The following is a 17,612-nucleotide window of genomic DNA, read 5'->3' as shown; positions in this document are numbered from 1 at the left end:
ACTTAAATGATAGTATCTTTAGTAGGGAGCCCACAGCTTTAAATTCCATCAAGATTTTAACTCATCACCATTCAGAAGAGAGCGGCCTTAAATGATTTTGTGTGTGTGTGTTGGCTGTCAGGACTATAAATTGAATATGTAAAAGCCAGCCTCCAAGATAATTCTGCAACTAGTAGGGGACAACTCAGGAACTTTTGGTGACTTTGATAAGGCTCTTCATTGGCTTATCTGGGATGTGACCTTCTGCAGCCTCCCATGTTTAGACATTCCAGGGTATTTTCTGCCTTTTAAAAAGCATCTCATTTCTCATTCTAGTGTTTAATCAGAAAGAAACCCTTGGCTCCTTTCCATTCCTCATGGGAGAGCTCCATTTTTATGCTCAAATTTTTTATCTTTTGTGATACTCGGGGTTGCTGTTTTAGGAGGCTAGACCCTCTGCATTGTATTAAAACCTTCCGCTTGAGTTTGGTGAATTCTCTGGTGGCCAAGTGCCCTGCAGGCCTCTGACCTGTTAGAGATTTTAGGACAATGAGTCATGGGGCTGAGTCCAAGACATCGTGCCTGAGGCACAGTGAACATTCACACCAAGGATTCTTTTTCCCATTTTCCAAGCCCCCAACAATAATAAGACATTTTATGTACATTATTTTATCCAATTCTCCCAACAGTCCTCTTCTGCTGGAATTATGCGTCTGTTCATTTTTCTAGACGAAGAAACAGGGTCACAAGGCGAGGGAGGCAGCATGCAGAAGTGGGTCTGAGGAGCCGCAGGGCCCCGTGCGTGTTTGTTTTGTGTTCTGTCCTCTCCCCAGCTGGGTGAGCTTAGATACTGTCTTATGGGAAGAAATACTTGGAAGGCAAAGGAGCAGTGTGAGGACCATGTGTTCCGCTTCTCGGTGGCTCTCGGGCCTGAGCCAGCCTACTCCCCCTCCCAGACCATTTGAATATGGTCCCGCCTGTCACCATCCTGTACTGTGGCTGCCAGGTAAAGAGGAAGTAAGGACATTGGGCAGCAGGAGTCAGCACACAGTGTGGCCACAGATTAGTAAGGGCAGTGCTTGTCTGTGACATCTGATCTTAGGGCTTCCCCCACCTCATTTGTGTCCAAAGACCCAACATCTTCAGCATTCTCCCACCCGCCCCCTCTACCCCTGCCCGCTGCCAACTCCAGCACCTTCTTCTAAGTTTCCTCTGTAATTCCTAATTTAACAATCAAACTATGCTGCTAATCGGTGCTAACAGGCTAGATCCCTGGTTCTCCAACTTTTATACACGTCAGAGTCACCTGGAGGCTTGGTGACCACAGCTCACTAGACCCCCACCCCCAGAGTTCTGGTTGAGCAGGTGCTGCCGGGGCTGCTGGTGCAAGGACCACACTGTGACAGCCACGGGGCCAAAGAGCCTGGCCCCAGTTATATGTGCACTGATGCCGTCTGACCAGTTAGGGACCCTGATAATGGGAAAGTTCAGCTTTATTGGGGAAAATGCCATGGACGATAGCAAGGAAGACATTCGGGCTAGTCAGGCTCAGGCCTCTGCCCCTGCTCATCATAGTGTGACAGATAATGACCTGTTAGGTTGGTGTTCAGTGGCTGTAGCTGGCCACTCCCACTGTCACAGCCTCTGCCAGCTCTGAGCATGTCATCTCTGAGCATGTCATCTCTGAGCATGCCTTCCTCTGTGGGTGAAATGACCTTTCCTTCTAATTATTTGTGATTCTCATATCTGTGCTTCTCAAGCTAGAATGTGCACTGAAATCATCTGGACATCTCATTAAAGTGAAGATTCTGAGTTGCTAGTAATTTTGAAGTGGATCCTGAGAGTCTGCATGTCTCATGAGCTCCCAGGTGATATAACTGCTGCTGGTCCACAGACCCACATGTTGGTTAGCAATTCTGAACTCCACTGTGTACACCAATGGCTCTTGGCCCTGCTGTACGATGAAATCACCTGGGGAGCTTTTAAAAGCCAGGACTCAAGCCCATCCCTTGGCTATCCTAATTTAATTCTGGGCATTGGAATTTTTGACCCCTCCCCATCTCAAGTGATTCCAGTATACAGCCAGGGCTGGAAACCATTGGCCTTTACAAAGAAAAGAAATAACACCTTCTAGGAGCTCGGGTGCATGTGTAGTGCCGTGGACCGGGTCAGGCTGGTTGCTTAGATGGGGGGCGAGTGCGTCATTTCTCCCAGAGAGCTGTGAAGGTCCCCTGGGACTCTTATTAAAATTCAGATTCTGCCACTGCAGGTTTGAGGTGGGCCCAGATTTCTGCATTTCTTTTTTTTTTTTTTTTGCCTCTAAAGGAAGTTGATACAGTTATGGGTTTCTGCATTTCTAGTAGGTGCCTGAATGTCGCCGATGCTGCCTGTGCAGGCTGATGCTGAGTCCCAAGGCTTGCCCACAGAGGCCATGCGATTCTCTTTGTCTCTGTCAATGGTGGCGGCAGGTAGCTTTTCTCAGGTTGAGCATCAGAGGCTTTTGGCTTTCCCTTTCTCACCCCTTAAACCCCCTCCTGACATCTCTTTCATTCAGCTTGGTATTGACACAGGACACTGGGCAGGATGGGCCAGTTCTCCTTTGGTAATATTTTCTTCTTTCTGTCTTCACAGTACGAGATGCAAAAAACCTCATCCCTATGGACCCAAATGGGCTTTCAGATCCCTACGTGAAGCTGAAACTTATTCCTGATCCCAAGAACGAAAGCAAACAGAAAACCAAAACCATCCGCTCCACGCTGAACCCCCAGTGGAACGAGTCCTTCACGTTGTAAGTGGTCTCTTCTTGATCACATTTTGTTCTGCACACCATAGAGTTGCCCGCCTCATTATTAGGGATCATGAGGTGGGTTCATTTTAAATGTCTTTAAACAAGTCTTCATTCCTAAGTTCTTCTCAGACTGCATTAGGGAGGTAGCCGTCATCACCTCTGTTTGATGGATGGTGATTCTGTTTACCAAGAGTTGCACAAGGCAGGCCCCAAATTATTATCGTTACCTACTCTGTACAAAAAATTCTATTTAGGATATTAAAGACAATAGAAAAACGTATGAGAGGTGCCCACCTCTTGATGAATTTAGGTTCTTTTGAGAGTTAGGGGCAAGAATTAAAGAGTTAAGGCAAGAATTAAATGGTTTTTAGAACACAGAAGGAGGGAGTAATATAGAAGGTGTTACTGCCACTAAAACGGGAAGATCATTCTCACCTATAAGCAAGGAGGAATTCCTAGAGGAAGTGTCATTTAAAGTGGGCCCTGAAGGGTTGTCAGGATTTCAGAGGTAGAGATGGTAGAAGGGGGAAAAAGGCGGAGGGAATGGTAAGAGAGAGTAAGTCGGGAGTGAGAAAGCACTGGCTGCAGCTGAACAAAGGCAAGGGGTCCTCTCTGTGGACTGGTACACAGGAAGTGCCAGGAAAGTAGCTCTCTATTGTAGAGGGGCCAGTAAGCTTTGTTCAGTAAAGGGCTAGATAGTATACAGTTTAGACTTTGTGAGTCATACAGTCTCTCTTGCACCTACAGAACTCAAACATTCTAGTGCCAAAGCAGCCACAGACAACACGTAAACAAATGGTCATGGCTACGTTCTAATAAAACTTTATTTATAAAAATAGGCAGTGGGCTCAATTTTGCCTGTGGTTCATGTTTTGCTAACCCCTGGTGTAGAGCTTTGCTTGCCAGTGTAAGGGGTTGGTATTTTATTGGGACAGGAAGAGAATTGAGTCTATTGTCTATCTCACACTCGGATCAGGAGCAAGTGGTATCTCCCAAGAAACCACAATCTAGATAACCTAGTGTTTCTGTCTGTGTGTTTTGTAGCAAATTAAAACCTTCAGACAAAGACCGACGACTGTCTGTAGAAATCTGGGACTGGGATCGAACAACAAGAAATGACTTCATGGGATCCCTTTCCTTTGGCGTTTCGGAGCTAATGAAGATGCCAGCCAGTGGATGGTAAGGAAGCCCCTGAGGTTGAGTATGTCTCAAAAACGTCAGACAATTTAGAGATTTAAGTCTCTGAAATGGCCGTTGAATGTCTAGTTACCTGGCTGTAGTCTCTCCATGGGCGGCATTTCACGAAACAGCTTGACCAGGCGTTAAAGAAGAAGAGTTGCTGAACTTGGTGTGGTACAAACACAGTGCCCTGACCCTCCTTCTCTCCCATGTGTTTGAAAGGTACAAGTTGCTTAACCAAGAAGAGGGTGAGTACTACAACGTGCCCATTCCAGAAGGGGACGAGGAAGGAAACATGGAGCTCAGGCAGAAATTCGAGGTGAGGCTACCAACAAAATTACTGGAAACACCTTTTCTTTGCAAAGCGTAGCTTTAGGAAGGGCCAAATTTTTGTGGTCCCATCATTGAAGGCAAAAAGTAATTTATATGTTAATAATCTTTTTTTCTCTGTCTTAAAACATACATGTTGTGTGATCGCTTCCCTTGGCAAGCTGTTGACATTCTATGTCTATTATCATTTGAAAAATGGAAATCGGAAATATCCCAGAGATGGAAGCGTGGTTGGTTTCTGCATAAGAACTCGGTTCGCACATCGCTGGAGAGACAAGCCAGGTTCTGAGAGCAGGATGCGCCTCACTAAGAAGGGCTTGTGCTCTTTCGAAAATGGGGGAATCACTTTGGCCTTTTCTTAGGAGTCCCTTTACGTGTGTGTGTGTGGTTCAGCTATCGTGCCGGCATCTGAGACATCCCCTCACCTTACAGAAAGCACAGTGTTCCCAGTTTTGTTCTGAGACACCAACTTAAACAAATATTCTGTGTTTTAGATTCCTTTTTATCTTTGCTCCAGGTGTTTAGAGAAGGCCACCCCCTGCTCTGCTTCCTAGCCGGCATCTCTGTGCGCCTCTGCCCAGGTTCACTGGTCGTCTTCCCCCCTCCCTCTTCGGCTGCTTCTCTCTGGCTGCTTTTTCCTCTCCTCTCTGCCCCTTCTCCTCTCGACTCACCAGACAGCTCGGCTGCTAACGGACATCCTTTTCTCTAAGCACCTGCCTTGTGTTCCAAGTCACAACCTTTGATTTTTTTCCTATCTCTGTAACACCCTGCATTTGGGCTGTCTGGGGGATTCCTATGCCAGCCTCTTCAGCCGTGTGACAGGTTAATTGCTTTTTGAATCTCTCTCTTCTTCAAACTAATTAGAGTTCCCTAAAAAAGTTCCCCACCCTAAAAACACACACACACACACACACACTCGTGTGTACAGACACTGAACTGTTACTGAAATGTTGACACTCATGAGCTGCTGATCTTGTTTTTCTTCTTCTGTTGTTCCCAAAGAAACACGGCGGTCAGGTCTAGATAGAATGAATTTCGAAGGATGTGAAATAAAAAATTGTTCACATTACTTTTTTGTGCTGCTGTTTGGTTAAAGTTGATGTTGGTGGCAAATGCTTAACGGCAGGGGCTGTCCGGTTGGGTATCCCGGGGAGCACACGTGAGTGAAAGGAGTCACAGGTAATATAAATACGTGGCCGCTGACAGCGGCCTCAGGGCTGATGAGGCAGCAGGGAGCAGTGGGGCCTGGGGCGAGCTGGTGAGCTCGAGCCCTGTCTGAAGGCGGCAGCTGCTGCCACTCAGCGCCAGTTGATTATTGTCCTGCACAAATGCAGGCTCTTTCTACCAGACCTTCATTCTTCAAGACAAGCTAAAAATCCAGGTTTTACATGACACATTCTGATTTCTCTTCATGGTGGCAGAGTTCTAAGGCTAAAACTTAGAACCCTGTGTAGGATAAACACACTTCTACTGTTTTGGACACAGGTAGGCTTCAACCAGCAAGAACCAGCTTAAGAACCAGCTTGCAGTCTCTGCTCTTAAAAAATATAGGAGTAAGCCAGGAGTGACAGGGCACACTGGTAGTCCCAGCTACTTGGGAGGCCAAGATGGGAGGACCTCTTGAACCCAAGAGTTCGAGGCTAGCCTGAGCAACATAGCGAGAATCCATCTCTTTAAAAGAAAAAAAAGAATTATTCTTAATTATGTATTACAATAATGACTATCTGTTTATATATATTTACATCGAGAAGAAAGATTCTTTCCAAAGAGGCCTTACCACATTTAGAGGGATTTAGGTACAAAGATGAAAGTCAGGGTTTAGTTAGGTTCACGACTCCATGCGAGGCACAGCTCTTTTTCTGTTTGTTTTTTCCTTCACTTGCCCGTTACCTCCTTCCCACCGCTGCGTCTGGAACCTGGAACGCTGCGCAGGGAGGGCTTTCGTGAGGCGCGTCCCGTGTCCCACCGCCCCTGCGGCAGGTGGGGCCCTCGAGAGAGAGTTTCTGGATGCTGAGTCCAGCAATACTGTGCTGTTTCAGGCAGGGGGAAAACCGGAGGGGCTAGAGTGAACCCCGTTTACTGCAGGCCGTTGGCAGTCACTGGGTCGGGAGCCTCAGTGCGGGGTGCAAACACGGGAGGAGCCAGCGGTGCGGGGCATCGAGACAGAGTCGCTCGCAGTCATCTGCAGCTTAGCTTTGCTCATGGAGAGATACTGACCCACTTTTTGTGCTTCATTTCTATGGCTTCCTGGTGAGTAAACTTCCTGTTTTTCTGGGCAGTGAGTCCAGCTTTTTATAAAGGTCAGAGTTCTAAATGTAAAAAACAAACAAACAGGCCAGGGGGCTTGAGCAGAAGTGAAGCGTTTCCCTGGGGAGGCTGGTTGGAGGCCACACGTGCGCGTGCGTGCTGCCAGTTACTGTCCTCCCACCTGGGAGCACGGTGGACTTTGCAGGGACTCCAGCCCAAGGCCATATGCAGCCTCAGAGTGGAACGGTGACGTCAGCACAGTTGCACGGGGACAAGGGTGGCTCTCCAGCCAGTACTGAGGTCCATGCTCGGAGCACCTGCGTGAGCTATACTCCAGCGTTGTCGTCTTTTTTTTTTTTTTTGAGACAGAGTCTCACTTTGTTGCCCAGGCTAGAGTGAGTGCCGTGGCATCAGCCTAGCTCACAGCAACCTCAAACTCCTGGGCTCAAGCAATCCTTCTGCCTCAGCCTCCTGAGTAGCTGGGACTACAGGCATGCGCCACCATGCCCGGCTAATTTTTTGTATATATATTATTATTATTTTTTTTTTTTTTGAGACAGAATCTCGCTTTGTTGCCCAGGTGCCACCATGCCCAGCTAATTTTTTCTATATATATTAGTTGGCCAATTAATTTCTTTCTATTTATAGTAGAGACAGGGTCTCGCTCTTGCTCAGGCTGGTTTTGAACTCCTGACCTCGAGCAATCCGCCCACCTCGGCCTCCCAGAGTGCTAGGATTACAGGCGTATGTATGTATATTTTTAGTTGGTCAATTAATTTCTTTCTGGTTTTGGTAGAGACGGGATCTCGCTCAGGCTGGTTTCAAACTCCTGACCTCGAGCGATCCACCTGCCTCAGCCTCCCAGAGTGCTAGGATTATAGGTGTGAGCCACTGCGCCCGACCCCAGCGTGTTCTTTAAACATCTTTCAGCTTGTGTTTCCTAGATACTACTCGGATTACATTGGCTCGTTTACTCAGAGCATTTAAAAAACACAACTGCGAGAGACTGGGCAGAAAGGCCCTAGAGGGTGGTATCAAAAAGATGCTGAGAATTTATGGCACCCGCCGTGCTTCGTTGTTAATGGAATATGCAGGTCTGATTTCAGGCAGGGGTTTGAGCACACGGTGGTTTTTCTGTTGAGGTCAGTAAAAGGGAGAGTGAGGGTACTTCCCCAGTGCCAGCTTGCTGGAAAGGCGTGCGCCAGGCCAGACGGTGTCCGCATCCGAGGAGTATTCCGGGTGGCGGGCAGCCTTTGCACGCAGGGTCTCTGTCCGTTGTGTCGGGTGCACTTTGGGGAACTTTCTTTCACGCTCCACCCCGTTCCCTCGCTCAGTCCCAGTAGGACTGATCCCAGTGTCCATAGGTGCCCCTCTTGGGATCCTTTCTCTCCACGTAATTGCCATCCTGACTCGCTTCCCATCACCTTAGTCCTTTCTTCCCCACCTCCTCTTTCGCAGGTACTTTCCCATCCTTTGGAAACAGGTTGAGTCAGCTGAGCAAGATTTTTTCTTAAGCCCAGTGGTGAGTCCGTATTGGGTGAAGCACAGCATAAAGCTTCATCCTTTTAGGAGCAGGCGTCACTCAGTGGCCTTGCACAGCGTCCATCAAGGTGTTCTTTCCACGTCTGTTTTCTAGGAAGAGTTAATCAAATGTAGCTTTCGAATCCTTCCCCAGAAATCAAGTCACTCGGTCTGATGAAAGCACAAGTCAGGGCATGTACAACTCTGCCGCCCTCGGCATTCATCTGATGAGTATGTGGAAAGTTTTTCAAGTTTTGATTGTGAGATCGAGAATCTTGGCAAACAGAACGATCAGTGTGTGAAGCTCTTAGGAGCCAAGGAAGATTCCAGGGTGGCTGGAAATGACATTACTCTCTATTATAGGTCTTCTTAGGTCAGTCCTTCTTCCTAAAAGACAAAACAAACCAGGACCGTGACAGTGATATTCGTGGACAGTGTGTCTGTGGGCCTTTAATCTGTCCCGTGTTTGTCTTCAAAATTAATCACACGTGTTCTCTGATTGGCAAAGGTAAAAGTACGCATCTTCTTCATTCGGTCAGCGAGTGAGGTGCCAGCAGTGAGCAAAGCAGGCTGTCCCTGCTTTCTGTGGAGCTTGCGTTGTGCCCCTGGGGGCCCTGTTCAGACCGCCTTGGTTGTGCAGCACGGAGCTTGCCGAGAAAGGAGCGCACCGGACCCCCTGTGCTGTTGTGCGTGTCCTTGGGTCTCCCGTCGCCACTGGGGAAGACTGGCGTTCTGTTCTCTCCTCCGCTTCTGGGCTCTGCTCTGGCTGTTGGTGCTCATGGCCAGAGCCTGGGACATGGTCCACCTGTCCTTGGGTCTGGAGGGTGGTTTAGCGCTGGCTCCACAAACCCCTGTAAATGGTCAGAGAATTAATATGTTAGGCTTTTCCGGCCATGCGGCGTCTGTTGCAGTAACTCACCTCTGCATTGTGGCACAGAGCAGCTGCAGACGATGCATGCACAAACAAGCACGCGTGTTCCACGAAAATGTTATTTACAAAAACAAAAACACAGAGCAGGTCAGATTTGGCCCATGGGCCACCGTTTGCCAGCTTCTAGAACCAAATCCTGGTGTTGTCACTTTTTAACCATGTGACCTCTCTGTGCGTTAGTGTCCTTAACTGTAAATGGGCGTAATAGCAATATTTACTCAGTAGCACTGTTTTAAAGATTAAATGAAGTGGCCAATAGAAAAGTCCCCAAAAGATACTAACTATATAAATGTTAGCTTATAATCATCATCATTGTCAAATATTTCATCATGAAAACTCGGTTATAGAGGGCATTTTTTTTTTTAAACTTCTGAAGTTTCTCTGAAAAGGAATGAATTTTCATGCTAAAATCATGGTCTGAACAGTGAGCATGTTCTGCATCCTATAGTCCAGCCCTAGTATGAAATAGAGGCATATTAGTGAGGACCTTATCACCATTTATAGCATTGTTTTTATGGGAAAATACATCCTGATTTACATTCAGATGGTTTCTGGAATACAGTGTTTCTGTGATTGGGGGCTTCGTGTGTCTGGGAACTTAGCAGATAACCTCTGAGCAAAGCCAGCCTGTCAGTAAATATAATCCCGCAGTGAGAATTCGACTTGCACTGACACTTCTTGATTCAGTGGTTTGGTTTAGAGTCCCAATTTAAAACTCGAAAGTGAGCACATCCGGATGTTTGACGTAAACCACACCAAAAATAAACACAAGTATAATCATAATGATAGTAGGCGCTGATAATTCATTAGAGAAATTATCAGGTTAATAACAGAGATGTCACAGTTGATTTTTTTTTTTACTGATTCCATTCACATGAAAGTCCAGTGCTTTTGGTGGTGTAATGTTGCCATTTTGGTCTTTTACAAAATCTGGGATCTGAATCATTCACATCCTGAGCTATGCCCAGGAAGTTATATGTTACATGCAACTTTCCAGTTGGAGGGGGAAAGAAAAAGAAAAAAAAAAAACAAAAAACTTTCTAAGCACATCTTTCCCTCTTTTAAGCCAGTTCCAGAGGTTCTTATCGTTATTTGTGGTTTCATTTCCATGGTTATTAGTGCGCTTGAGCATTTTTATATTGTGTTTATCAGGCAGTGGATTCTTCCCCTGAACCCGCTAGGGCCACATCTACCTCCAAGCTGGAGTTATCGTAGAATCGAAAAAATAGGAGCAGAGATGGGGGGAGGAGCAAAGGTGAGGTGAGTCCAGATGGTCTCTGGCCTTCCTTTGGAGCCAGCACTTCCCTTCCCCGGAGCTGAGTTCCCTCCTCTGCCCACCCTCCCCTGGCCCCTGTGCAGAGCCTTTCTCCTGAGGGTGGCCCCTCTTCCCTAGGGCATTTGCTCCAGCCAAGCCCTCCTTCCCCAGTCCTGCTGCCTTGAAGAGAAATCAAGCCAGAAGTCCTGTCACTGCAGTCATGCACCTGGCTCCCTCCTCCGGAGAGCACGGGACAGGTGGGGAAGGGCACTTGTCCCTTCTCCACATTTCATATTTCAGAATTTAACAAAACCTAGATTTTCTCATTTTGCTTTAGTGACATAATTACCACTTGCAATTTGTAGTTTGATGGCTTTTAGCTGCAAATGGACTTTCAATGAGCTCATTTCCACCTGTGAGTTTCTTATTGATTGATTCCACTGTTGTTAACAGTTAATTTAGATTCTGATATAAAAAGGTCAAGCAGCTTTCCCGAAATGAGACTTCGCCATTCTGTTCTGTCCAGTCATCCAGGCTTCTCATTTGTTTTCATCATTTAAAAAGTAGAGGCCAGGCGTGGTGGCCGACAAGCATTGGGAGGCTGAGGTGGGAGGATTGCTTGAGCCCAGAGGTTCAAGACAACCTGGGCAACATAGTAAGATCCTGTCTCTACAAAAAATTTTAAAAAAATTAGCGAGCTATAGTGGCACATGCCTATAGTCCCAGCTACTCAGGAGGCTGAGGCAGGAGGCTCTCTTGAGCCCAGGAGTTGGAGGTTGCTGTGAGCTACGATTGAGCCATCACACTCCAGTCTGGGCAACACAACGGGACACTGACACACACACACACACACACACAGAACAAAATAAGAAGCTAAGAGAACCTTTATCTCTTTGTCTTCTTATTGTAACCTTGATTTTGCTGCTCCCCATTGCTCCACTTCAGAGTAAGTTAAAATCTAATATCAAGAAAAAAAAAATGTAATTGACAGACATGCCCATAGCAGAAGGAAGACAGGTGAGAGGCAGCACGCTTTGGGGTTTGTCTACAGTGGGGTATTTCTGTTGAGAATATAATGAAACATGATGTCCTGTTAGAAAGCTGACAGATGATCTATCAGAGGTAACTCTTTAGAGTCTTGGGACCCAAGAAAACAAGAAAAATGTATTTAAATTACGGTAGCGCTTGAAACCCAGATGAGCTCTCTAAAGGGAAATACTTTTAAAGCTCTTATAGAGAGAAATTCACGATTAAGTGTGAACTAGGGCGGCTGTTCTTGGAGTGCATCTGAGCACCCCCTCCCATCCTCCCCTTCCCGGGTGGTGGCTACACAGCAGGCGGTCTCTGGGCTGAGCGTGGCATGTGACTTTCACGTGAGAAGTGGTATTGCACAGTGGTTGGAAGCCCCAGCCCTGGAGCCAGGCGGCTGGGGTCTGAATCCTGCCCCTTCTATGTCCCAGGTAGATGACCTGGGACAAATCATTCAGTGTTTCAGCATGGCACTCTGGAAAGAATGCACAATTTAAAATAGCCAGCCATAGTTGCACATCTCTGCTCTACCACTTCCTAGCTGGTGACCCTCGGATAAGTTCCTTAAACCCTCTGGCCTGTAGTTTCCTAGTTTATGGAGTGGGGATAGTGACAGTGCCCGCTGCCTGGGAATCCTGTGAGGGTTTCCTCAGTTCGCTTATGTCAGCTGCTTAGACTAGCACCTGGCGTAGAAAAAGTGCTCAGTAAATGGTAGCCGTGGCTGTTCACTTGTGTCGTAGTTAATTATATGAAATAGACAGCATTTAAATTTAGTTTTGACTAAATTATGAAGTGTATGAATGATGAATTATGTTTTAATTATGAAAAGTTATTTATATGTGTAAACAAGGGCTATGGAGAGGCAGGAGCATTCTCAGATCCCTGTTTTAAGCATTAGAAATTGTTATCAAGGAATCCTTCCTGAGAATGAGCCCAGTGGATTGGTTGTCCCAACATGTATAGCTTGCTAGAGCCCGAAGCCTAACTCTAATTCTCGTAGCTTGATGATGTTTTCAGCGGACGGGCTCCCCAATCCATCTCTGCTTTGACCTACTTTTGCATGACATCTGGCACACAGCTAACATCATGCTGAAGCTGAAAGTTCTTCCTCTAAGATTAGGAAAAAGAAAAGGATGCCCACTCTCCCCACTTTTGTTCAACATAGTACTAGAAGTTCTACCAGAGCAACTAAGCAAGAAAAGAAAATAAAAGGCAACCAAATCAGAAAGGAAGAAGTAAAAACTATCTGCAGATGACATGGCTTGTATATAGAAAGCCCTAAAGACTTTACCAAAAGAATTATTAGAACTAATCACTGAATTCAGAAAGTTGCAGGTTACAAAATCAAAATACAAAACTCAATTGTGTTTCTGTATGCTAACAACAAACTATCCAAAAAAGAAATCAAGAAAATAATTCTGTTTACAATAGCATCAAAAAGAATAAAATTCTTAGGAATAAATTTAACCGAGGCAGTGAAAGTTCTGTACACTGAGAAGGTACAGAAAAATACAATATCATCAAAGGTTAAAAGTGGTACAGTTATATAAGGCACTTACCAGGAATGGAGCTTTCAGGACCGGAAGTTGCCCAGGACGAGTCAGTGAGTGAGTGGTGAGTGAATGTGAAGGCCTAGGACATTACTGTACGCCACTGTAGACTATAAAACGGTGCACATTTAGGCTACACTAAATTAATTTAAAAATTTTTTCCTCCTTCAGTAATAAATTGACCTTAGCTTACTGTAACTATTTTATTTTTGAAAACTTTTTGACTCTTTTGTAAAAACACTTAAAACACAAAAACATGTATTGTACAAAAGTATTTTCTTTACATCCTTATTCTGTAAACCTTTTTCTATTAAAAAAAATTTTTTTTATTTAGTTTTTTTTAGTTTTTAAATGTTTGGTTAGAAACTAAGACACAAACACACCTTAGCCCAGGCCTACATAGGATCAGGATCATCAGTAATCACTGTCTTCCACCTCCACATCCTGTCCCACTGGAAGGTCTTCAGGGGCAGTAACATGCATGGAGCTGTCGTCTCCCATAACAGTGACTTCTTCTGGAATGCCTCATGAAGGACCTCCTGAGGCTGTTTTATGTTAACTCTGTGTCTTGTCTTCGTTTTTGTTTTGAGACAGAGTCTCACTCTGTTGCCTGGACTAGAGTACAATGATGTCATCATAGCTCACTGCAACCTCAAACTCCTGGGCTTAAGTGATTGTCCTGCCTCCTTAGTAGCGGGGACCATGCCCGGCTAATTTTTCTATTTTTTGTAGAGTTGAGATCTTGCTCAAGCTGGTCTCAAAACTCTTGGCCTCAAGCAATCCTCCCGCCTCTGCCTCCCAGAGTGTTAGGATTATAGGTGTGAGCACACTGTAACTTTTTTTTTTTTAATAAGTAAAAGGAGTATACCCTAAAATAATAATAAAAAGTGTAATATAGTAAATCCATAAGCCAGTAACATAGTCATTTTTATTACCATTATCAAGTATTATGTACTGTACATAATTGCATGTGCTGTATTGTTATACACCTGGCAGTGCAGTGGGTCTGTTTACACCGACATTTTCACAAACACTTGAGTAGTGCATTGAGTTACAATAGTACTATGGCTGTAAATCACTGTATGATAGGAATTTTTAAACTCCTTTATAATCTTTTGGGATCACTGTCTTATCTGCAGTTGACCAAAACATCATTGTGGAGTACGTGACTGTATAAAATCTTTATGTGCATTTACAGTCTTTGGAAAGTTAAAAAACAGGAAGAGATTAAGTTCAGAACTAGACTTGAATTTAAATTCCCTGTTATTAATGCCACTGCTGTTGATTTAGTTTAAACAACATCATCTGTCCTGTAAATTAGTGTTCTTGTTTTGAAAGGTATCTGCAATGCTTTGTTTGAATTTAATTTGTATCTTTAGGTACAAATTAGTCTTTGAGTTAAGCTGACATATTGGTAAATGTATTGAGTCTTACAGTTCATACATATTCTACTAACTCTATAATGAAACATGTTAACCCGGAGAAGGGGGAAAAAATTGAAGCTAGCTTAACAATGGCTTCTGTCCAAAGCAGACGCCCTGATAACGTTTGGATTACTTGAGTCTTGTGCAGAAAAGTATGATACGTGTGTCTTCACAGTTTTTGTGTTTGTGATCATTAATAAACATACCACTAGGGTCTAAACCAAAAGAATTCAAAATAAAATTGATAATCGTGAATGAGTTGTTTTGTGGGAATTGTGATACAGGTTCAAACACTACAAGAAGTATCACCCCAGGATATCCAGATGACCTTAAGATGGCATGTATATCTGCTTTTATTTATTCAAGGGAAATGTTTTGAGGTTATCCCTCTTACTGATTAACAAATTAATATCCAATTAAACTATAGTTAAGGGACTTAAATCAGAGTAGATGAGGCTCTATTACTGGATTTTATATGGAAAGAACAGGCATTTTTCTCTTTTCTTTACTACTGTCAAAATTGAATTTTCCTCTATTGTCTTTGAAGACTTTATCTAATTCAGAATGTTCTTTTCCAGATAGGGGAAAATATAGTTCATTGGAGACCCTCAGACAAATTGTAGCTATTTGTTGATCTGATCAGCCCTGCCACTGTTGCTATGGAAACCAGAGTATTTTTCAGATGACCTTTTAGACACAAAACAGAAAATCTATATGCCCTACTATGGACTTTGCTTTTTTGTCCCTAAATAGCTTACTTAATTACTTTCTGAACTGTGTGATGTTGGAGAGGGGAATCTATAAAATGCACATCAGTTGAAAGATACTTTAATGTTTGTATTTAAGCTTTGTGTTAGAAGCAAAGTCTTGAACTGGAATAGGAGGACAAGGTTGAATAGTGGAAATCATTTTCACATATTCATTAGATCATGGTCAGCAGAGGTTAACACTGCCACTCAACTGACAAACCCAAAGAAAGCAAGAAAGCCTCTGAAAGCAACAGTGCAGCATTTCTGATCCGTCTGTAAGGGAGGGTGAATGGTTTTATATTACAGCATTGGCAACATGTTTGCACTTTATCTTGGGGAAATAATTTTGTTGGGAAACCAAAAAAAGATTGTACATTCTGGTTGTCTGTTCCATCCTAATGAATTCCTGAAGCAACATAAAGAGCCTTGTATTTGTAGTTACAGGGGTGGCCTTTGTGGGTAGATCTTGCTGTTTGAAGAAATATTAGTTAATATCAATCAAGGCTAATATTAAACGTTAGAAGCAGCTATTCACATGTACCCAGGCCCTGGTATCCACGTGGCTTAGCTGATACCAAGAATGCTGCCTTCTGTTAACAGGAATTGGAGGAAGGGAAGAGAGAGACAGTGTCCATTGGCACTAACGTGAACACGGCAGCTAAGCATTGGCACAGGTCTTTATGGCTTTGTCTTGGGCACCTAAAAGGAAGCTAAAACCCCCTAAAATTAAAAAATAAAACCTAGAGGCCTGGCACAGTGACTCACACCTGTAATCAGGGGAGGCTAGAGGTCTTGCACAGAAAGGCCGTTCTGGAGCCCAGAGGGTCTCCCTGCCCTCGCAGTCCTCAGTCCCAAATGAGCTGGTGGAACTCACACATGTAATGAATCCCGGTCACTCTTGGAGATGAACCAACTTCTTTCCCATACTTTTTTGGGATTCCAGAAATCAGTAGTTCTAGAAACTTCCCGTTGGTAGATGTCTCATCTACTCTGTGTCAAGCACCATTCCTGGGGATAGATAGAGACAGAAGGACACTGTGGAGTGGTGATAGGCAAGATGAGACCTGTTTACTTTGTCTCCTCTTTCTGGAAACCCTCCCAGCAGAGGGGAAGTAGAACTTTTTCTCTCTCCTAGACAGAAGCTAACCTAAATGAGCAGGTGTGTGACCCAGGCCCCAGGTCAGTACTTTGTCCAGGAACCGGTGTCTCCAGCTCTTGAGACGCTGATCAAGCCTCACTTCTGAGAAGATTATGGCTCCCTAATGTGACATGTCACTAACGAGGGGACAGGTCCACAGGGGCCTTAAAGAATCAAAAATGGCAGCTCCAAAAATGGGGTCCCAGAACCCAACCTGTGGCTGAGGTACTCATGGGTATTCTACTTTGTGTTTTTGAGACAGAGTCTCACTTTGTTGCCCAGGCTAGAGTGAGTGCCGTGGCATCAGCCTAGCTCACAGCAACCTCACACTCCTGGGCTCAAGCAATCCTGCTGCCTCAGCCTCCCGAGTAGCTGGGACTACAGGCATGCACCACCATGCCCGGCTAATTTTTTTTTCTATATATATTAGTTGGCCAATTAATTTCTTTCTATTTATAGTAGAGATGGGGTCTCCCTCTTGCTCAGGCTAGTTTTGAACTCCTGACCTCGAGCAATCCGCCCGCCTAGGCCTCCCAGAGTGCTAGGATTACAGGCGTGAGCCACCGCGCCCGGCCTCTACTTTGGTTTTTGTTTGTCTTCATGGGTGAGGTCTCTCTGCCTTTTAAGACCGTGGCCTTGATGTACCCATGATGATGGTACTTCTAGCTCAGCAGACCAACCAAGTGGGGCCATGGAGTGTCATTGCTCAGGAGTCCAGTGAATCCAGCGGTTGTCACGTCTCCAGCAGCCAGTGGTGAACATCTGGGCACCAGTGCAGCTTCCTGACAGTCGCCAGCCTCACTTTGAGCAGAGGGGTTTTGCTTCCTCATCTGCCACCCAGCGCCCAGGCGTGCGGCCCAGGGCGTGCTCCCTCGGGGCTCTTGCAAGTGTGCACGGGGAGAGGTGCCTTGGGAGTCGGCTGATGCACTTTGTAAGCCTTTCCTTTGATTTTTGTTTTTTTTTCCCAGAAGGGGATTCTGGTTGGTTTGTCATGTGCAAGCTTGAAACAGCCTTAGAGGTCCTCCTGGGTCCATTTGAGTATAAGAACAACTGCCCCAGGGCCGCCGGAAGGCTGGGAAGCTGCACAGCCTTTGTATCGAGGTCTCTCTGCTAGAGGCTCTTTGTCTCCCTGCTGTAGAAGCAGGCGACCCACTGCAGAGGGAAGTTGGAGGGAGGAGCTCCAGAAGTCATGCCATGTGCTTCACGGGGCATCTCAAGTACTCAGTACAGAGTGCTCTGTACCTGCAGTTATTCAAGCAACGATCCGGCAACCCTGTGAGGAGGGTGGGGGAGAAATGCCGGATTGCATTTCCTCTAAGCTTCCATCAGACACCAAGATCCCAGTAAGGATGTTTTTGTTGCGGTTGTTAGTCCCCTTAAATCTTGATGTGGATTAAAAACTGTAGTCTAAAATAGAGCTTTTGGCATTGGAATAAAATATCCTATTTTGAGAACAATTATAAATAGATTTGTGATTACTGATTTAAGGGAC

The 17,612-nt window shown here is 45.1% G+C and overlaps 1 protein-coding gene across 1 annotated transcript in view; it reads left to right on the top strand.

The window, feature by feature from the left end:
- PRKCA (protein kinase C alpha) overlaps window positions 1-17,612 on the top strand; it is a 387,023-nt gene that overhangs the window by 305,431 nt on the left and 63,980 nt on the right. The window contains exons 6-8 of the mRNA XM_012747264.3: window positions 2,611-2,767; window positions 3,812-3,946; window positions 4,169-4,265. Of these exons, the coding sequence (XP_012602718.1) occupies window positions 2,611-2,767; window positions 3,812-3,946; window positions 4,169-4,265 (389 nt within the window). The remainder of the gene's footprint in view (window positions 1-2,610; window positions 2,768-3,811; window positions 3,947-4,168; window positions 4,266-17,612) is intronic.

The sequence above is a fragment of the Microcebus murinus genome, chromosome 18 (assembly GCF_040939455.1).
Source record: "Microcebus murinus isolate Inina chromosome 18, M.murinus_Inina_mat1.0, whole genome shotgun sequence".
NCBI classification, from domain to species: Eukaryota; Metazoa; Chordata; class Mammalia; order Primates; family Cheirogaleidae; genus Microcebus; species Microcebus murinus.
This window is presented reverse-complemented; position numbering and strand designations above follow the sequence as displayed.